The 21,516-nt window shown below is 43.0% G+C and overlaps 2 protein-coding genes and 1 non-coding gene across 3 annotated transcripts; 2 read left to right on the top strand and 1 right to left on the bottom strand.

Moving 5' to 3' along the window:
- Nucleotides 1-386: 386 nt before the first annotated feature.
- Nucleotides 387-458, bottom strand: trnaa-ugc (transfer RNA alanine (anticodon UGC)). The gene has a single exon. It is a non-coding gene; the product is annotated as a tRNA-Ala (tRNA).
- Nucleotides 459-5,541: 5,083 nt separating this feature from the next.
- LOC129818336 (CDK5 regulatory subunit-associated protein 2-like) lies at nucleotides 5,542-8,802 on the top strand. Its single transcript, XM_055874129.1, has 7 exons — nucleotides 5,542-5,760; nucleotides 7,268-7,378; nucleotides 7,499-7,575; nucleotides 7,667-7,736; nucleotides 7,836-8,116; nucleotides 8,283-8,439; nucleotides 8,529-8,802. The coding sequence occupies exons 1-7, from the start codon at nucleotides 5,683-5,685 to the stop codon at nucleotides 8,589-8,591; spliced, it is 837 nt and encodes a 278-aa protein (XP_055730104.1). The 5' UTR covers nucleotides 5,542-5,682; the 3' UTR covers nucleotides 8,592-8,802.
- A 458-nt stretch (nucleotides 8,803-9,260) lies between these two features.
- On the top strand, nucleotides 9,261-14,643 carry LOC129819178 (interaptin-like). The gene is made up of 14 exons (XM_055875731.1): nucleotides 9,261-10,033; nucleotides 10,313-10,426; nucleotides 10,543-10,596; nucleotides 10,797-10,943; nucleotides 11,102-11,197; nucleotides 11,316-11,453; nucleotides 11,558-11,695; nucleotides 11,846-12,025; nucleotides 12,221-12,412; nucleotides 12,717-12,821; nucleotides 12,959-13,555; nucleotides 13,701-13,877; nucleotides 13,990-14,092; nucleotides 14,213-14,643. The coding sequence occupies exons 1-14, from the start codon at nucleotides 9,899-9,901 to the stop codon at nucleotides 14,641-14,643; spliced, it is 2,607 nt and encodes an 868-aa protein (XP_055731706.1). The 5' UTR covers nucleotides 9,261-9,898.
- Nucleotides 14,644-21,516: the final 6,873 nt, after the last annotated feature.

Here is a 21,516-nt window from a genome sequence, read left to right as displayed (position 1 = left end):
TCTCAATGGAATTTGATAGGAGATAGCAGACTGCATCAGATAGATGGCTGACACATAGAGAGACAGAGGGGACCTGATTTGCTCGCGCGGATGCTTTTTATATATATTCAGCCTCTTGCGAATTTAAGGAACATTATGAAATACAGAGAGACGAAAGATAAATGAGAGACGAAAGATAAATGATCCAAAAATCTCATTGTTTTCATCAATCTCAGTGGTCTGTAGTCATGCAGAGAGTGGTCTGAGTGGTCACAGTCGGACACAAGTCTGAGTTTAAATAAGCAGTGCGTGCTGCTTACGTATTTTCTATGACAATAACACTGAGCTAACTAAACTACGGGTGGAATCCATAGAGATTTGGACAAACAATAGGTTATTCAAAAGTTTGGAGATGCCGGGGATTGAACCCGGGGCCTCATACATGCAAAGCATGCGCTCTACCACTGAGCTACATCCCCTTCCGAACAAATACAGAAACAATAAGCTTTTGTAAACAATGTATTGGAAATGTAATTGAATGTATTATTGAAATAACGTTTTTGCAGTTGCCATTTCCACAAAAAAGTATACTCCGTTATCGCAGAGAATATAGTTAAATTGCCTACGGAGAATACCGGGAAGATTGTTCTTCACCTTTACCACAAGATGGCAGTATCTCCATACTACATACTGTATAAACCGTGACATCGACCTCAACGTTTGATTTCACCAGAGATTTGATATCACCAAAGAAAGGCTATATTTGGATATGATCTTTAGCCATCAAAGATGGTGGTAAATTAACATTAATCAACACATTGAGTCTCCTTAATGTACATGTTGTTATCATGAATTGTACTTGTGCTTTCAACTTGAATGTCTTATTGTGTATGCATTGTAATATCCACGTATTTCAGTATCTTGGGCTCCAATACATTTTTTTAATATTTTTTTTATTTTTTATTTTACCTTTATTTAACCAGGTAGGCTAGTTGAGAACAAGTTCTCATTTGCAACTGCGACCTGGCCAAGATAAAGCATAGCAGTGTGAACAGACAACAACACAGAGTTACACATGGAGTAAACAATAGACAAGTCAATAACATGGTAGAAAAAAGAGAATCTATATACAATGTGTGCAAAAGGCATGAGGTAGGCAATAAATCGAATAATTACAATTTAGCAGATTAACACTGGAGTGATAAATCATCAGATGATCATGTGCAAGAAGAGATACTGGTGTGCAAAAGAGCAGAAAAGTAAATAAATAAAAGCAGTATGGGGGTGAGGTAGGTAAATTGGGTGGGTAGTTTACAGATGGACTATGTACAGCTGCAGCGATCGGTTAGCTGCTCGGATAGCAGATTTTTAAAGTTGTTGAGGGAGATAAAAGTCTCCAACTTCAGAGATTTTTGCAATTCGTTCCAGTCGCAGGCAGCAGAGAACCAGTGAACTGAGATAAGGCGGCACTTTACCTAGCATAGCCTTGTAGATGACCTGGAGCCAGTGGGTCTGACGACGAACATGTAGCGAGGGCCAGCCGACTAGGGCATACAGGTCGCAGTGGTGGGTCGTATAAGGTGCTTTAGTAACAAAACGGATGGCACTGTGATAAACTGCATCCAGTTTGCTGAGTAGAGTATTGGAAGCTATTTTGTAGATGACATCGCCGAAGTCGAGGATCGGTAGGATAGTCAGTTTTACTAGGGTAAGTTTGGCGGCGTGAGTGAAGGAGGCTTTGTTCCGGAATAGAAAGCCGACTCTAGATTTGATTTTGGATTGGAGATGTTTGATATGAGTCTGGAAGGAGAGTTTGCAGTCTAGCCAGACACCTAGGTACTTATAGATGTCCACATATTCTAGGTCGGAACCGTCCAGGGTGGTGATGCTAGTCGGGCGTGCGGGTGCAGGCAGCGAACGGTTGAAAAGCATGCATTTGGTTTTACTAACATCAGGGCAGGTTGCCTGTTTTTTAAAGTTATTTATTTATTTATTTTCTTCAGGTTGCCTGTTTTGCATGTTATTTTAGCATTAATACATATCACATAACATTTTGCAAACAACGTTAAAAAATAATAAAAATAATATGAAGTTAATAAAGACGCATACAAACATGGGCTCTTTTTTGCTTTCAGTAAGGGCAGCTCCAAAATGCAGACGTTTCCGCCTAGCTCAGTGCTTTCAGTGCAGCCAGCGGAAAATACAGAGCGTAGGGGTTGGAAATGTTCTCTAATTGTGCTATGATTGACTCAGTGTTCTGTCACTCATGGGGTCACTAGTCACTGCAAAATAGAGCGAAAAAATTCAAGCCCCTTGGGTGCTGCCATAGACTTACATTAGAAGTGCCCATCCAATAAGGCTCAAGGTCATTGGCCACAGATAAAATTACATCATGACATTGGCCACAGATAAACTGGCGGCAGGTAGCCTAGTGTTTAGAGTGTTGGACTAGTAACCAAAAGATGGCAAGATAAAATTCCTGAGCTGACAAGGTAAAAATCAGTTGTTCTTCCCCTGAACAAGGCAGATAACCCACTGTTCCTAGGCCGTCATTGAAAATAAGAATTTGTTATTAACTGACTTGCCTAGTTAAATAAAATAAACATCAAATCATGTAATATCTACAGTAGCTTTGATTGGACTGACATCATACTTTCAAAATCTTAGCTTTTCCAAGCTTTAAAGGATAAACATTCAACATCGACCATGCTGTCGATCCACCATAACTTTGCCACACTCAAAACATCTGGAAACTCAGATTTGGAAATTCTCAGACATCATTGAGTTCAAGACAACTGGAAAGTTTGAAAAAAACGAGCTCTGACTGGGAAAATAAGTTTTGAACTGTCATCCAACTCGCAACTGCAAGTCAGGAACTCGGGCCTCTTTCTAGAGCTTCGACCTGAAGATCACTGACGTCATCATGATTCTACCTTGTTTTTTTCAGAGTTCCCAGCTGTCTTGAAAGCACCATAAATCCATAGAATCCCGGACTTTGATGACTAAGTTTAACAACAAATGTTGCCCACAAAGGACCGCCACGCCACCTTCCTGTTCAAGTGAGCACAGCACAAGGTGAGTCCAAAAAGGTATTGTATGCGGCTGCATAAATTATGTAATATGCCAGGGGAGATATATATACCGTAGCTAAGAAAGTAATACTAAGTGTATGATGTGTAGTAAGTTGTTAGTAGCCCATATGCCTCACCCTAATAATTTGGTCCCTTTTCCCCTCATTATTTCGCCAACTGTTCTGACTTGGTGTAGCCTATAGCCTGTTTTAGAGAAATGTAATCATTGAATATTGTAAGAGCTTTCATTGTCTGCTTATATGGCCCCTTTATTTATCCTACGGTTCTGACTTGGAGTACAGGAAGAATACTGTAAGAATGGCCAATGTTCTGAATTCTGTCGCTGTACATTTCAAAAGTGCTGAACAAATAGTTATATTGACTATGTCCAGCCTAGCTTGCTCATTAATGTCTTAGTCGAAAATACGGATTGCCTTTTATCTGCTCGTCGTCCCCTTACAGTTTGCCATAGTTTGTACATCTCAATTGCTAGTAGAAACCACATTTGTTTAACTTTTTATGGCTGCAGGGGCAGTATTGAGTAGCTTGGATGAAAGGTGCCCATTTCAAACGGCCTGCTCCTCAGTCATAGTTCCTAATATTTGCATATTATTATTAGTATTGGATAGAAAACACTCCAAAGTTTATAAAACTGTTTGAATTATGTCTGTGACATTAACAGAACTCATATTGGCAGGCAAAATCCTGAGTTGAAATCAAAACAGGAAGTCAGAAATCTGAGCTTGTCCTTTAAGAAATCTAATTGAGTTATGACTGATGTTGCACTGCCTAGGGGTTCCACTAGATGTCAGCAATCAATAGAAATTCCAATAAGACTTCTATGATGTTGTGGGAGAGAATGAGAGCAGAATCAGTCAGGTGTCCATCAAGCAGCCATGCGCTTATTATGTCTTTTCCTCATGCAAGGCACTGATGTTCCATTGCTCACGCAGACAAGAAGGAATATTCCGGTTGGAACTTTATTGAAGCTATATGTTAAAAACATCCTAATGATTGATTCAGTACTTAGTTTGAAATGTTTCTTCGACCGGTAATATCACATTTTGAAGTTTTTGTCCGATATAACGCTGACCAGAATTAGCGTTTGGATATGTAAACCAGACGAGCTAACAAAAGAAAGTATTTGGACATAAATAACGGATTTTTTCGAACAAAACAAACATTTATTGTGGACCTGGGATTCCTGGTGTGCTTTCTGATCCTAATCAACAAAGGTAATGGAATATTTATCATGTATTTTATTGTTTATAGTGACGCTATCTTTGCAACTGTGGTATGCTACTTTGAGCGCCGTCTCAGATTATAGCATGCAATTATTTTTCCGTAAAGTTTTTTTGAAATCTGACATAGCGGTTGCATTAAGGAGAGGTATATCTATAATTCAATGTGTATAACTTGTATTATCATCTATATTTATGATGAGTATTCATGTTGAAACGATGGGCTATGCAAAGTCACTTGATGTTTTTGCATTTAGTGAATCTTGTAGCCTCAATGTAAACTCAGATTTTTTGATATAAATATGAATTTAATCAAACAAAACATGCATGTATTGTGTAACATGAAGTCCTATGAGTGTCATCTGATGAAAATAATCGAAGGGTAGTGATTCATTTTATCTCTATTCTGGTTATTGTGAAGCTATATTTAGCTGGGGGAAATGGCTGTGATTATTTTTGGTTTTGTGCTTTCGCTGAAAAGCCTATTTGAAATCGGACACTTTGGTGGGATTAACAACAAGATTACCTTTTAAAATGATATAAGACACATGTATGTTTGAGGAATTTTAATTATGAGATTTCTGTTGTTTGAATTTGGCGGTCTGCACTTGGACTGGCTGTTGTCATATTGGTCCCGATATCGAGACAGCAGCCATAAGAGGTTGTTTAAGCAAGTCAGCCATATCAGCTATGTTTTTTTACAAGGCAGTAAATGAGGCTGAATGAACTGTTTCGCTGCCAGACAAGGCTCCGCTGATAGCCCGGTGTGGCAGTGGTAAGGTGTTGGGACTGCTGTTGGGGCTCTGCTGTTCGAACAGCTTTATGTAGGCCCGAACAGTTTGTGGGCACCGTTTGTCACCGTTATAGTGCAATTCATGTATTGTGTTGTGTAGTGGCTTTGCTGACATGCATCGAAAAAAATTACTGTACACCAAGATTTACATACTAAAATCACCACTGCATACATCAGTCAAATCTTGAAACAGTTGAAAAATATATTCCTTCTCCTCATCCTCGCTGATGATATCAAAGAAGGTGGGAAAGTTTGTTAATGATAGCTATCACTTTTAAGGAATGTAGAAGCTTCATGCTGTTACCTAGGAGACAATTGTTACATCACATCAGTCAGGCATCAAATGATTTACCGAGTTCTAGAACGTGCACTGGTCTCATTGATGGTCAGAAGGAGCAGATATATTCAAATCAAATATGAACATGGTTTTGCTGCTCTAAACAGGTGAAATACTCCAAATAGAAACGATTATACATGAGATATCATGTTATGTGGAATTCTCATGGTTACTTTTTTCACTTCTTGGTTTCTACTTTTTGCTAAACACCAGACCAGGCCGTGTTTAGGTCAAACCAAACTGTCAGCAGAGCGTTAAAAAATGGACCTCACAGAAGAGCTGGGGCAGTTGGACCTGCAGACCACTGATGGACCATTCACCATGAAGGAGATAACACAGGTGCAGACACAGCAGTCACATGCTTCGTAAACGGACAGTGAAATGCTTATTTACTGGCCCTTCTCAACAATGCAGAGAGAAAGAAAATAGAGAAATAAGATAAAAGTTAAACACGTGATAATAAAAGTAATAATAGATACACAATGAGTAATGATAACTTGGCTATATACACAGGATACCAGTAAAGAGTCGATGATAACCTGGCTATATACACAGGATACCAGTACAGAGTCGATGATAACCTGGCTATATACACAGGATACCAGTACAGAGTCGATGATAACCTGGCTATATACACAGGGTACCAGTACAGAGTCGATGATAACCTGGCTATATACACAGGGTACCAGTACAGAGTCGATGATAACCTGGCTATATACACAGGGTACCAGTACAGAGTCGATGATAACCTGGATATATACACAGGCTACCAGTACAGAGTCGATGATAACCTGGCTATATACACAGGGTACCAGTACAGAGTCGATGATAACCTGGCTATATACACAGGGTACCAGTACAGAGTCGATGATAACCTGGCTATATACACAGGGTACCAGTACAGAGTCGACGATAACCTGGCTATATACACAGGGTACCAGTACAGAGTCGATGATAACCTGGCTATATACACAGGGTACCAGTACAGAGTCGATGATAACCTGGCTATATACACAGGGTACCAGTAAAGAGTCGATGATAACCTGGCTATATACACAGGGTACCAGTACAGAGTTGATGTGCGGGGGTACGAGGTAATTGAGGTAGATACACTACATGACCAAAAGTATGTGGACACCTGCTCGTTGAATATTTCATTCCATAATCATGGGCATTAATATGGTGTTGGTCCCCCCGTTGCTGATATAACAGCCTCCACTCTTCTGGGAAGGCTTTCCACTAGATGCTGGAACATGGCTGCGGGGACTTGCTTCCATTCAGCCACAAGAGCATTAGTGAGGTCAGGCACTGATGTTGGGTTGATTAGGCCTGGCTCGCAGTCGTAGGTGAACAGGGAGGACAGGAGTGGACTAAGCACGACCCCTGTGTTGAGGGTCAGTGTGGCAGATGCGTTGGTGCCTAACCTCACCACCTAGGGGCGGACCGTCGGCCTACACTAGCCTACATGACGACTAGCCTGTTTGTATAATCGTCTTCATAAGCACGACTAGATAAATGCTTCACAAATTATTTATAAGCAAAGAACTAAGGATGGATGATATAACAAGTGATCTGGTGCTTTGCCAATAGTGACAACCTTTTTACCAACATTTATAGCATGACATTTGCTTATTTGTGACTTCTAAAGCATTTATATATGCGACTTATAAAGGGTTTATGAAGGCTTCATTACATTTAGTCGTTTAAGATGGGGCCATGAATTCAAAAGACTTCTTACCACTCATTCAAAAATGCTGCTCTAAATAGGCCTCACCAGAGCCATAGATAGGCAGTACATGTAACTCTGGTCCAACACTACTATTCCTGCTCACACTGTTGTTCTCAGATCATCTCTGACCTAAAGAAGGACAACTTCAACCTCAGACTCCGCATCTTCTTCTACGAGGAGCGGCTGCAGCAGAGGTGTGATGACTCTGTTGAGGAAATGTACAAAACAGTGAGTGATCAGAGACGGATCTCAACAAAGCCATGAACAGCACAGTCATGTAACTATTTTGAAGGAATACTGTACAGGTAGGCCTACTATATAACTACATGTGTTTTTGTCTCAACACAGAACATTGACCTGAAGGTAGAGGTTGAAACACTGAAAGAGGAAATGAAGGAGCTGCAGAGGGTCTCTGCCCTTGCACTGTAAGTTTAGCCGAGAACCTTTCATTTTGACTGACTAGATATCATATTGGCTGGTATTGTATCTAATCTGCCTGTGGTTTGTATGATCTAGTCAAGATTACCCAGAGCAGATGGAGCAGCTCCGAGAGTACTACAACACCAAGATCCAGCAGCTAGGGAAGGTATCTGAACAACACATTTAGGCTGAAGATGTATTCCATAACCAAGTGTTCTCCAATGTCATCCAAGATTTGCTGAATATCATTCCCATTTATTTCCAGGATCTGGATTCATCCAGAGTGGAGGTGGGGAAGCTGCCAACAATGTTGGAGCAGGAGAGGACGCATTGCCTGGAGATGGAGAAGGAGCTTCAGGGGGAGGTTCACTCCCAATCTGACATATCCACAAAGACTGACCATTCCCAGTTGGACACCCCCACCCAGCCTGAACACTCCCAGTTCGATGCACCCACACAGACTGACCCCCTATCCAAGGAACAGGAACCAGACCAGAACCCGGAGAAGTTCCAGGACCTACTCAGTCTGCTGGAGGAGAGAGACTGGTAGGAGAGACTGGAGATCTCCTTAGGTTTATCTGTTCCCTCCATGGAATCACAATGCATTAAGTTTGTCCTTAACTGTTACAGGATTGTACTCTCTCTCTCCCTCTAATTATCTCCCTCTTCTTCTTTCATTATCTCTCTCTCTATGTCCCTCACTTTCTCCCAGGCTGATAGAGCAGCTGCAGGCGTCTGTGAAGTCCCAGGAGGCTCTAATAGACCAGCTGAGATACAGTAGTGCTGGCCAGGGTAGCGGAGACCAGCCATCAGCTGACCCTGACCGCCAGCTGTCATCTCTCATTGCTCAGAGAGAGATGGACCTGCAGGTCAGTGTGTGTGTCTGTGTCTGTGTCTGTGTCTGCATGTGTTTGTGTGTGTGTGTCAGTCATTAACCTTTAAAACCTTTATTTCTCAGGCTCTGGAACAGGATCATGGCAGAGAGAAGAGGAAATATGACAGATACATGAAGGTGGAATGAGACACAAAATCCAAAATTCAAGATCAAATCAAGCATCAAATTACATATTGGCCCAATCAAAAACAAAAGTTATCATTCACATACACTACATAACCAAAAGTCCACTCTTCTGGGAAGGCTTTCCACTAGATGTTGGAACATTGCTGCGGGGTCTTGCTTCCATTCACCACAAGAGCATTAGTGAGGTCGGACACGGATGTTGGGCGATTAGGCTTGATTTGCAGACGGCATTCCAATTAATCCCAAAGTTGTTCGATGGGGTTGAGGTCAGGGCTCTGTGCAGGCCAGTCAAGTTCTTCCACACCGATCTCGACAAACCATTTCCGTATGGACCTGGCTTTGTCCACGGGGGCATTGTCTGAAACAGGAAAGGGCCTTTTCCAAACTGTTGCCACAAAGTTGGAAGCACAGAATCGTTTACAATGTCATTGCATTATGTAGCATTAAGATTTCCCTCCATTGGAACTAAGGGGTCTAGCCCGAACCATGAAAAACAGCCCCAGACCACTATTCCTCCTCAACCAAACTTGGGTAGCATTCTCCTGTCATCCGCCAACCCAGATTCATCCGTCGTACTGCCAGATGGTGAAGCGTGATTAATGACTCCAGAGAACTGTTTTCCACTGCTCCAGAGTCCAATGGCGGCGAGCTTTACACCACTCCAGCCAACGCTTGGCAATGCACATGATGATCTTAGGCTTGTGTGCGATTGTTCGGTCATGGAAACCCATTTCATGAAGCTCCCAACGAATAGTTATTGTGCTGACATTGCTTCCAGAGGCTGTTTGGAACTCGGTAGTGAGTGTTGCAACCGAGGACATCACTCAGCGGTCCCCTTCTGTGAGCTTGTGTGGCCTGTAGGCCAAGCTTGTGTGGCCTACCATTTCGCGGCTGAGCCGTTGTTGCTCCTAGACGTTTCCACTTCACAATAACAGCACCTACAGTTGATCGGGGCAGCTCTAGCAGGGCAGAAATTTGACGAACTGACTTGCTAGAAAGGTGGCATCCTATGACGGTTCCACGTTGAAAGTCACTGAGCTCTTCAGTAAAGCCATTCTACTGCCAATGTTTGTGTATGGAGAATCTTTCATTTTGGCTGTGTGCTCGATTTTATACACTTTTCAGCAATGGGTGTGGCTGAAATAGCCAAATGTACTAATTTGAAGGGGTGTCCACATACTTTTGTATATATAGTGTAGTACAGTGTGTTTGTTGCAGGAACAGAGAATGAGTAGATATGTCCCAAATCTATAATAATTGTGTCATAATGATGATAATAACGGTGCTGATAACTCACTGTTCAGGAGATGCAGGATGTGATGGCAGAGAAGGATTTCCAGCTGGCTGAATGTGAGTTTAAAGTCAAGGAGCAGGAAGCCGCCATCCTGAAACTCAACCGCAAAATACATGAGAAAGATAGTGAGAAGAAAAAAGCTGTTCGGGTAAGAATATCATCTATCCATAGAAGGAGATGTAGCTCAGTGTAGAGTGCATGCTTTGCATGTATGAGGCTCTGGGTTCAATCCCTGGCATCGACATAACTGTTTTGTGGTTGACTTACTTACCTTAGTTGAATGTGCTGACTGCCTTTCTGGAGTCTTTCTGGATAAGAGCGTCTGCGAAATTAACAAAATGTAAATGAATGCTGGAGTAATGGAGTAAATTGGGTTATATAATGTCAAGTTGACCCATCTTTAACCTCTGTCCCTTTTCACATTTAGTCAAGCGATGGAGTGACAGACACGATAGGCCAGCTTCAGGCATGTCTGCGGGAGAAGGAGAAAGAACTGCTGACCCTCAACAATCTGCTGTTTAGCCATGAGGATACAATCCATGTAAGAACTCACAGCTGTTCATACACTGACCAAAACTATTGTGTGTAGATCCATCCATCTATTGCTTAGCTCTTATTTATCCATCCCTGAGTATGTTGTTGTTGGTTTTTCTCCAGACTCTTGAGAATGAGCTGGCCAATGAGAAGGTCAAATATGACTCAAAGACCAAGGTAACGCCTTTTCTCTCCAGGTCCTATGTTCTCCAATTCTGGAGTTAAATTATTCACTTCTCCTGTGACATGTTTGTGTAATTTTTCACATATTTTTTTAAATACATGAAATTCAAGAACTGATAAGCTAATTAGCTTTATCAGCATAGATAAGCAGATCACTATTCTATCTGTTCAAGTACTGTTCCTTTGTCTGTCAGGAGCTCCAGGATGCTTTGGAACAGTCCAATGAAGAGATGGCAGAGAAAGACTTCCTCCTAACAGAGAAAGAGATTCATATGAAGGAGCTGGAAGCTGCCGTAAAGACATTTAACTGCACACTGCAGGAAAAAGATAAATTGCTACAGGTATTAGGTCTACAACAAGCCAGAATCAACTAAGCAAGCACTGTATGAAAAAGCATACCGTATTGGTATCATATAATTTCCATTGACTGTCAATGTGTTCACTGGATAATATACACAGGAGTGTGAAAGGGAACCTATTTTGACATTCTCTTTCTCAGGAGGGCCATGTGTGCACATGCCCTGACATTACCACTGGTCACCATCAGGAATCAGTGTTTCAGCAGCAGGTTGAAAAGGTGAAAGAGAATTCTGAGGTGAGATTCACAGTCACACATATCATATTCTTTGGAGCTTTTGCTCATTGTACATTTCCATACCTTTGTTTTTTGTTAGAAATAGAGTAGATTGATAGCTATATGTTTTCTGGTGCAGAGAGCCAGGGAAGAGCTGCTGTCTGTGGTAGAGCAGAACAACAGGGAGATTGAGCGTCTTCAGAAGGCTCTGCTGGACATCCAAACACACCCGCCTGCCCAAGAAGATCTCCTGTCTCACATCCAAGATGCTATAAATGTACTTTACCTCAATGCATACTGTTACATTGTGGTGATTCCAGTACTTAACCACATATGGAATGCGGTTTGTTAATTGATAAGAGAATCCCTATATTTTCCTAGCAAGCCAAGGATGAGATCCTCACTGCCATTGAAGGGAAAGGAAACGACAGTTCTTCAAACCTGTCTCTACTGATGCAGAAGCTAACCGATCTGCAAGATAGGAACAATCAGCTGTCTTGCTGTCAAGATCTGATAAATGTATGTTTTCCTCACTTGCCTACCCCTCTGGTGAAACTATTTCCCCTGTGATATATCACTTTGAATTGTATTCATATGTCATTCATCTTAATTTTTTTATGTTGTATGTTATGAATGTTAATTAATAATACAATGTATTGTGTTGAGCAGAGTGTGGATGCTCTGATGCGACAGCGAGACATAGAGATGGCTCAGACCAGGGATGTGTTTAACCGTCTGCAGGGAGCCAGGCAGGAGCTGGAGGAGAGCCTGTGCCAAACACTACAAGACAAGGACAGGTCCTTTGCACACCTACAGGTCACTCTGGACAGGAAGAACAAGGACATGGAGGTATAGGAGGACACAATTATGCTTTTAAATGCTATATTCCCCAAAAATGCTACCCAGAAGATTCTGGACGTTGCATTTAAAAATGGTTTGGAGGAAACAACAACATCCTAGCGAAGTTGAACATGAGAAAAAAAAGTATTGTTCAAATTAATCTCATTCAGAGTTTGTGTCATATTGCCGGTAATATCTCTTCAGGTCATGGCTGGTCAGTTCCACAGCCAGATGGAGGAAAGCAACAGGGAGCTAGAACGACTGGAGCAGAGACTGAGAGAGACAAAGGACATGTTGGCTCAAACCAATGCAGATAAGCAGAGCCAGCTGACTGACCACCAACTCACAGTGGAAGAGATCCAGTCTGCCACCAGTATCAATGCTCAAGTGCTAAAGGTAACAGAAACCTCATTGTTCTGCATTTTAGGACAAATCTACAAGGAATGTATGTCCTTATACAAGAGTCACGTAGACTAGGGGTCTCAAACCTAGGAACCTGTTATTTTGTAACTCTTTGTCTATATAAAACTTTAGTGCATAACTCTAAAGTGACTGCAGTGTAGTGGAGACCCATGTTCTACACATATGTGACTCATTGAGTTGATAATATAGGTACTCAACCTACTGCAATACATCTGGTGTTAAGTGATAGAACATCAGATATCATTTCAGGATTCTTATTCCTGTCTCTCTCCTGTAGTCTTTAGAGTCAGTGATGAAGGGCTTGGACCAGGAGCTCCAGGAGAAAGACTATATCATATCCCAGCTACAGGAGGTTGTCAATAAGAACTCAGAGGATCTAGAGGTAGAGTGACAATTCTAAGTAATTATTTGGTCATTCTTATATAATTACCATTTCACAGTGTAATTTCTAGTTGTGGAATGAAAATGGGGAATGTATTGTACCTATTTCTGGACTGTTTGTCTCATCTCATTCCCCAGATCATGGTTGGCCGGTTGCATAGCCAGGCTGTGGGTAGCAACAAAGAGCTGGAACAACTTGAACAGAGGCTAAAAGAGACAGAAGCCATTTTGCTTCAGACAACCCAGGAAAAGGAGACACAGATGACAGACCATCAACTTGAAATTGAGAAACTGCAGGGTGAAGCTAAAGACAGCAACAGGAAGTTGGAGCAGCTGGAGGAGAAACTCAAGGAAATGGAGGACATTTTGTCTCATACCACTGGCAAATATCTGCAGGACAATCAACTTACAGACAGGAAACTGCAGGGTCAAGCGGAGGACAGAGACAGGAAGTTGGAGCAGCTGGAACAGAAACTCAAGGAGACTGTGGACATTTTGGCTCAGATCACTGACGATAAGGACAAACTGTTGCTAGAAAATCAACTGGCAGAACAGAAACTACAGAGCCAGACTGAGGACAGTAGTATGAAACTAGAGCAACTGGATCAGATGTTGAAAGAGAAGGACCTGCTGTTCATGCAGAGCACGGCAGACAAGGAGATACAGCTGACGAACTACAAACTCACAGTAGAGAAGCTAATGTCTTACATCACCATCAATGAACAGATGTTCAAGGTAACGAGAATAGATTCCACCAGAACCATATATAGTTGTGCATAATACACTACCTTTGGCCAAAAGGTTCTGTCTCCTCTCTTTCCTTTAACCACAGACGTTGAGACAACGCTGCCAGAAACTAATTTCTATTTTCTCTTTGAAGGAGTTGAGAGAACATCACAGACAGATTCTGGCCAAGCATACGCTGGAGCTTGAGGACTATGGGAAGAGGCAGGAGAAGCTATCCACAGCACAGATTCAGATCTCTGCCTCCCTGCAAGAGAAGTGCTCAGAGGTCTCTGAACTTAGACTCCTGACTGAGAGGGAGCAAGTCATCAAGGTACTGTAGACCATCAGAACTGAGGTCAATTATATTGTAATTCAATCAATTATCTACAGTTCCCATTTCTAATTTCCTACTCTTATCAATCTTACTGTGTGTTTTTGATTAGGGCCTGGAGCATTTTGCAGTCCAAAGGGAGGGGGGGGGAACTAATCCCTGTCAGAGAGAGACTCTAGACCCTGACAACCACACCATCCCAGAGAACAGTGAAGGTGAGTTCAAGTGGTCTGTCTGTGGTCTGGGGTGGTCTGTAGCTGAAGTGTCATTGTAAAAGACTCATAAAGACTCTTACTCTCTCATTCCCCTTTTCATTTCTTCCTCACTCTTCCCAGTTCCTTCAACCGAGGCTGGCCCGACCAAGTGTGAGAGGTGTCTCCAACTTTTGCAGAGGGGGAATGGCAGTCTGCTGGTCAGACTGAGGGCTAGCAAGCGCCTCAACAAGACCCTGCGTAGCCAACTGGACCTGTGCAGATCCATTATGGCTCAGAGAGAGGGGGGTGATGGACGCAGTTTCTCCCCTTCCAACTCACTCACAGTGGAAGAAGAAATGAAGGAGCAGCTGCAGGAGATCTTGAGGCTGAGACAGAGTCTGGAGGAGAGCATCCAGGCAAACAGGAGGCTTCAGGAGCATCTGAAGAACCATAAGGCCCAGCAGGCAGCAACTCAGATTGGAGCCCAGCAGGCAGGGACAGAGATGGGCCAGAACCACCCAGGTCAGTCAGACATAGGGATCATTATTTATTTATTTAGGGCCAAATCATAACTTGAGATGCAAACTTATTTTGGACTTTCACGTAAATCATGCATTAATGTAAATGAAAGATTTACACGAAAACTGGAGTTACACTAAAGTTAATGAGCCAACAAATTATTTTACAATAACTACCTAGTTATTCAAGTGGTGAGCATACTTACCTTCACACTTAACTGCGTGACTGTTCAGAGGGAATAATCAGGGGTGAACTGTTACTGTACATGCTTTTGTTCTGATGTCAAGGCGTGCATGCTGAGTCAGAGAGGCTGAAGGCGTCTCTGGTTGAGACAGCCTGTGAGCTCACACGGCTCCAGAGAGAGAGTGACATGCTGAGGGAGGAGAGAGAGAGGCTGACAGAGAGGCTCGCACGCTCTGAGGACAACAACAGGAGCCTGGAAGGCTCACTTAGCTCCACACAGGAAGAGATAGACAGGTTGGAGGAAGTAATAATAAGTATAGGAAATAGTAGGAGTCCAATCTCCAGACTTCTTCATCCCAGTCTTGACTGTTAGTATTCCATTGAATTATAGCCTGGGGCAGAGGTTCTTTGGCTTGACAACGGTACTGCAGAACAGATGGCTAAAACAGAACTGGCTCTCAGGCTGATCGAGTTAGATGTTGACAGACAAATAGAAGACTTGATGTGAGTTTATTTCACTGTCTAAGGTTGAAGGGAGAACTCGATGCCTATCAAAAACAGCTCACCAACAGCAATGAGCTCCTCAAGTCATTTTGTGAGGAGATGCAAGGGTCCAAGCAGATGAGGACAGCTGCAGTCAACCCCACTGGTAATGTATACAAGAAGGTCCCTCACTTTTTCTCTCCATCTACAGTTATTCTTGCTAGATAACTGTGTTAGCTGACTAGCTGCTGTTGTCTCACCTGTTGTTTTAGCTAGCTCTCCCAATCAAGACCTGCGATTACTTTATGCCTTACTGTATGTCTCTCTCGAATATCAATATGCCTTGTATACTGTTGTTCAGGCTAGTTATCATTGTTTTGGTTTGCAATGGAGCCCGTAGTTCCACTCCTAATACCTCTGATCCCTCCTTTGTCCCACCTCCCACACATGCGGTGACCTCACCCATTATAACCAGCATGTCCAGAGATACAATCTCTCTTATCATCACCCGGTCCCTGGGCTTACCTCCGCTGTACCCGCACCCCACCATACCCCTGTCTGCACATTACGCCCTGAATCTATTCTACAACGCCCAGAAATCTGCTCCTTTTATTCTTTGTCCCCAACGCTCTAGGCGACCAGTTTTGATGGCCTTTAGCTGTACCCTCATCCTACTACTCCTCTGTTCCTCGGGTGATGTGGAGGTAAACCCAGGCCCTGCATGTCCCCAGGCACCCTCATTTGTTGACTTCTGTGATCGAAAAAGCCTTGGTTTCATGCATGTCAACATCAGAAGCCTCCTCCCTAAGTTTGTTTTACTCACTGCTTTAGCACACTCTGCCAACCCTGATGTCCTTGCCATGTCTGAATCCTGGCTTAGGAAGGCCACCAAAAATTCTGAGATTTCCATACCCAACTATAACACTTTCCGTCAAGATAGAACTGCCAAAGGGGGAGTAGTTGCAATCTACTGCAGAGAGAGCCTGCAAAGTTCTGTCCTACTTTCCAGGTCTATGCCCAAACAGTTAGAACTTCTAATTTTAAAAATTCATCTCTCCAGAAATAAGTCTCACTGTTGCCGCCTGCTACCGACCCCCCTCAGCTCCCAGCTGTGCCCTGGACACCATCTGTGAATTGATCGCCCCCCATCTAGCTTCAGAGTTTGTTCTGTTAGGTGACCTAAACTGGGATATGCTTAACACCCCGGCAGTCCTACAATCTAAGCTAGATGCCCTCAATCTCACACAAATCATCAAGGAACCCACCAGGTACAACCCTAAATCCGTAAACATGGGCACCCTAATAGACATTATCCTGACCAACTTGCCCTCCAAATACACCTCTGCTGTCTTCAATCAGGATCTCAGCGATCACTGCCTCATTGCCTGTATCCGCTACGGGTCCGCGGTCAAACGACCACCCCTCATCACTGTCAAACGCTCCCTAAAACACTTCTGCGAGCAGGCCTTTCTAATCGACCTGGCCCGGGTATCCTGGAAGGATATTGACCTCATCCCGTCAGTTGAGGATGCCTGGTCATTCTTTAAAAGTAACTTCCTCACCATCTTAGACAAGCATGCTCCGTTCAGAAAATGCAGAACTAAGAACAGATATAGCCCTTGGTTCACTCCAGACCTGACTGCCCTCGACCAGCACAAAAACATCCTGTGGCGAACTGCAATCGCATCGAATAGTCCCCGCGATATGCAACTGTTCAGGGAAGTCAGGAACCAATACACGCAGTCAGTCAGGAAAGCAAAGGCCAGCTTTTTCAAGCAGAAATTTGCATCCTGTAGCTCTAACTCCAAAAAATTCTGGGACACTGTAAAGTCCATGGAGAACAAGAGCACCTCCTCCCAGCTGCCCACTGCACTGAGGCTAGGTAACACGGTCACCACCGATAAATCCGTGATAATCAAAGACTTCAACAAGCATTTCTCAACGGCTGGCCATGCCTTCCTCCTGGCTACTCCAACCTTGGCCAACAGCTCCCCCCCGCTGCTACTCGCCCAAGCCTCCCCAGCTTCTCCTTTACCCAAATCCAGATAGCAGATGTTCTGAAAGAGCTGTAAAACCTGGACCCATACAAATCAGCTGGGCTTGACAATCTGGACCCTCTATTTCTGAAACTGTCCGCCGCCATTGTCGCACCCCCTATTACCAGCCTGTTCAACCTCTCCTTTGTATCATCTGAGATCCCCAAGGATTGGAAAGCTGCCGCGGTCATCCCCCTCTTCAAAGGGGGAGACACCCTGGACCCAAACTGTTACAGACCTATATCCATCCTGCCCTGCCTAGCTAAGGTCTTCGAAAGCCAAGTCAACAAACATATCACTGACCATCTCGAATCCCACCGTACCTTCTCCGCTGTGCAATCCGGTTTCCGAGCCGGTCACGGCTGCACCTCAGCCACGCTCAAGGTACTAAACGATATCATAACTGCCATCGATAAAAGACAGTACTGTGCAGCCGTCTTCATCGACCTGGCCAAGGCTTTCGACTCTGTCAATCACCATATTCTTATCGGCAGACTCAGTAGCCTCGGTTTTTCTAATGACTGCCTTGCCTGGTTCACCAACTACTTCGCAGACAGAGTTCAGTGTGTCAAATCGGAGGGCATGTTGTCCGGTCCTCTGGCAGTCTCTATGGGGGTACCACAGGGTTCAATTCTCGGGCCGACTCTTTTCTCTGTATATATCAATGATGTTGCTCTTGCTGCGGGTGATTCCCTGATCCACCTCTACGCAGACAACACCATTCTGTATACTTCTGGCCCTTCCTTGGACACTGTGCTATCTAACCTCCAAACGAGCTTCAATACCATACAACACTCCTTCCGTGGCCTCCAACTGCTCTTAAACGCTAGTAAAACCAAATGCATGCTTTTCAACCGGGCGCTGCCTGCACCCGCACGCCCGACTAGCATCACCACCCTGGATGGTTCCGACCTAGAATATGTGGACATCTATAAGTACCTAGGTGTCTGGCTAGACTGCAAACTCTCCTTCCAGACTCATATCAAACATCTCCAATCCAAAATCAAATCTAGAGTCGGCTTTCTATTTCGCAACAAAGCCTCCTTCACTCACGCCGCCAAACTTACCCTAGTAAAACTGACTATCCTACCGATCCTCGACTTCGGCGATGTCATCTACAAAATAGCTTCCAATACTCTACTCAGCAAACTGGATGCAGTTTATCACAGTGCCATCCGTTTTGTTACTAAAGCACCTTATACCACCCACCACTGCGACCTGTATGCTCTAGTCAGCTGGCCCTCGCTACTTGTTCGTCGTCAGACCCACTGGCTCCAGGTCATCTACAAGGCTATGCTAGGTAAAGCGCCGCCTTATCTCAGTTCACTGGTCACGATGGCAACACCCACCCGTAGCACGCGCTCCAGCAGGTGTATCTCACTGATCATCCCTAAAGCCAAAACCTAATTTTGGCCGCCTTTCCTTCCAGTTCTCTGCTGCCTGCGACTGGAACGAATTGCAAAAATCTCTGAAGTTGGAGACTTTTATCTCCCTCAACAACTTTAAAAATCTGCTATCTGAGCAGCTAACCGATCGCTGCAGCTGTACATAGTCCATCGGTATATAGCCCACCCAATTTACCTACCTCATCCCCATACTGTTTTTATTTGTTTACTTTTCTGCTCTTTTGCACACCAGTATCTCTTTATCACCCCAGTGTTAATCTGCTAAATTGTAATTATTTGCTCCTATAGCCTATTTATTGCCTACCTCCTCATGCCTTTTGCACACATTGTATATAGATTCTCTTTTTTTTTTTTTTTTCCCTACTATGTTATTGACTTGTTTATTGTTTACTCCATGTGTAACTCTGTGTTGTTGTCTGTTCACACTGCTATGCTTTATCTTGGCCAGGTCGCAGTTGTAAATGAGAACTTGTTCTCAACTAGCCTACCTGGTTAAATAAAGGTGAAATAAAAAAAATAAAGATGTGATGTTGATTCTGTTGAGTTGCTACACTTTCATCCAGCATCAGAGTTTGGAGGCGGTCTCTCGGACAACCCCAAGCTAAATCAACTCCTCTCTGAGATCCAGCGAATCAGAGCACAGCTTGCCGATAAGGACACAATACAGACTAAAGCCACAGAGGAGAAACACCCTGAGCATTCTGGTTGGCCCGAGTGCCCTCCAAAGATTATCAACTATGTGGAGTGTGGAGCATCCAGACATTCAAGCAGGAGCAGTCCTTCAGGTACAAGTAAGAACTGTGAAATGTCTCAGTGATCATTATGTATTGTGATGGCGTAAAAAGAAATGGCAGCATATTTTCAATCGAAGCTTCATTGAAATGGCTTTATGTCCCTCATATCACCATCAAGATTACATGCAGTAAATGTAACACTAGTAATCAAATTAGCTGTCAAAGATAGGTTTCTGCTTAGGAAAATCAACACATTGGTTGACTTGAATGGCAAATTCAACTAAATTCAGTGACTATCACAAGTGTTTTTATTATTCAGGGAGAAGAGATCATGCCAAGAAGGACAATGACAACCTCTCACAAAGCAGCCTTACCTCCAGCATAGATGACTCGGTCCCATCCTTATTGAACAGTAGCCTATCCTCACTGTGGGCAAATGACAAGAGCCCTAATGTCACTGGCCAGGAAGATGATTGCATCAACCTGCAGAGACTGATATCAGAAGGGAAGACAATGACCAATAAGATGAGTAGGCTACTACAGGAGTGCCACAACAACAACTCCAATCCCACGTCACAGTCAGCAGTGAGTCCTTCGGAATTTGAATGTATTGTTAGTGGTCCCCAAGGGGGAATTGAAATGCCACAGGTTTCAATATTATGATTATTAATATTTTCCCCAAACCACATTTGAGATGTTATGCTCACGTGATTAAAGCAGTGCTCAGTTTTCCTTTCATAATTTTATCTCACACTGGTGCTGTTTGATGTCACTCTGATTCAGGTGAACCAGAAGTACATCAAGCATCTCTCATCTACCATCAGTGCCTGTCATCTTCTGAGGCTCCAAGAGAGGCGTTCTCAGAGTGACTCTGTGAATATCTACCAGAGCCAAGAGGTAGAGATCTTCCCCATGTATCACCAGTCAGGGTTTAAATGTGAACACTGCAGCTCACCTCACATGCATTTTGTCTGAGCAACATTGTCAGTGAAAAATATAGATTTTATAACAGCAATGTATATTCTTAACTTGTATTCTCTACATGTTGATTTTCCACTCAGGATTTCTACTTGGAAAACCTGAAACTGAAGAATAAAATTGAGATAATGAAGAGGGAGCAATCTCAAAACAAGAAGATGCTTTCTGAGGCTGTCAAACGACTGAGAAGAGTGAACCTGGGGAAAGTAGAGAGAGTGAGTGAATAGCAGCAAATGATCATCATTCCACTAAGGCAATCTTTGTTTCATGGATTCAAATAGAAAGAATGAGAGCTTCCCTCATCAGTCTTAATAAAAGTTTGCATTGCAATGCTGTTGTTTCTCTCAATTCTGTGTTGTATTGTAGAAATGTGGCATATAAATTTGACGCACATGATAAACTTATGCACTGATGCCGCGTTCACGTGCTAGTCGGAACTAGGAAACTCCTAGTGAACAGCATATGAACGCGGCATGTAGCGATTGAACTCTGCTGCTGTGTTTTTCTGCTGCTCATTAAAAAAAAGGATTTCAGTCTTGGGGGTGTGGTACAATTATATGCATTTAGAAGAAAAAGAAACGCACACCTATACAATTATAAGTATTAACCGTAGATGACTAACAGGAGGAGCCATTTTGGTACGCCATTGTAAAAGATTTTGAAAGCTATAGAAGAAATGCATTTAATTCATTAATGTCTACATACATTTTTAACAAGTATATTCTATTACAGACACCTAAATGCATAGTTTTATAATATATGAACTGAACATAAAAATAAAACAAATACATTAAAACGTATTCCTCAAAGTATTATTTTTAAGATAGAACTAATGTTACTGTCCACACTACAACAAAGAAATACTTAAAAACATTAAATTTAGCCTAGATAATTGTTTGTACAGTATGTCGACTTTGGTGTCTATTTCAGATCTTATGGCATTTTCAAGGATGAACATAAGAGCATTGAAAGGGGAGAAGACCACTAGAAGTCTGGCCATGTGGAGAAGTGCAGCTATAGTGAGGGCCAACTTACCGGTTTGGTCAGGGCCAGCATGAGGGATAAAGTTTATCCTGTGTTATGAGTGTAGCTATTAAGTTAAGTTT

This window comes from Salvelinus fontinalis, chromosome 21, assembly GCF_029448725.1.
Source record: "Salvelinus fontinalis isolate EN_2023a chromosome 21, ASM2944872v1, whole genome shotgun sequence".
Taxonomy (NCBI): domain Eukaryota; kingdom Metazoa; phylum Chordata; class Actinopteri; order Salmoniformes; family Salmonidae; genus Salvelinus; species Salvelinus fontinalis.
Note: the sequence above shows the minus strand (reverse complement) of the source record. Positions and strands in the feature narration are given on the sequence as shown.

Bases quoted from the DNA above. Each gene is read 5' to 3' on its own strand.
- LOC129818336 (XM_055874129.1), top strand. From the start codon at position 5,683: ATGGACCTCACAGAAGAGCTGGGGCAGTTGGACCTGCAGACCACTGAT. The intron at 7,576-7,666 runs GTAAGTTTAGCC...TGTATGATCTAG, and splicing joins AGGGTCTCTGCCCTTGCACT to TCAAGATTACCCAGAGCAGA. The intron at 8,117-8,282 runs GTAGGAGAGACT...ACTTTCTCCCAG, and splicing joins CTGCTGGAGGAGAGAGACTG to GCTGATAGAGCAGCTGCAGG.
- LOC129819178 (XM_055875731.1), top strand. From the start codon at position 9,899: ATGCAGGATGTGATGGCAGAGAAGGATTTCCAGCTGGCTGAATGTGAG. The intron at 11,696-11,845 runs GTATGTTTTCCT...TGTGTTGAGCAG, and splicing joins GCTGTCAAGATCTGATAAAT to AGTGTGGATGCTCTGATGCG. The intron at 12,026-12,220 runs GTATAGGAGGAC...ATATCTCTTCAG, and splicing joins GGAAGAACAAGGACATGGAG to GTCATGGCTGGTCAGTTCCA.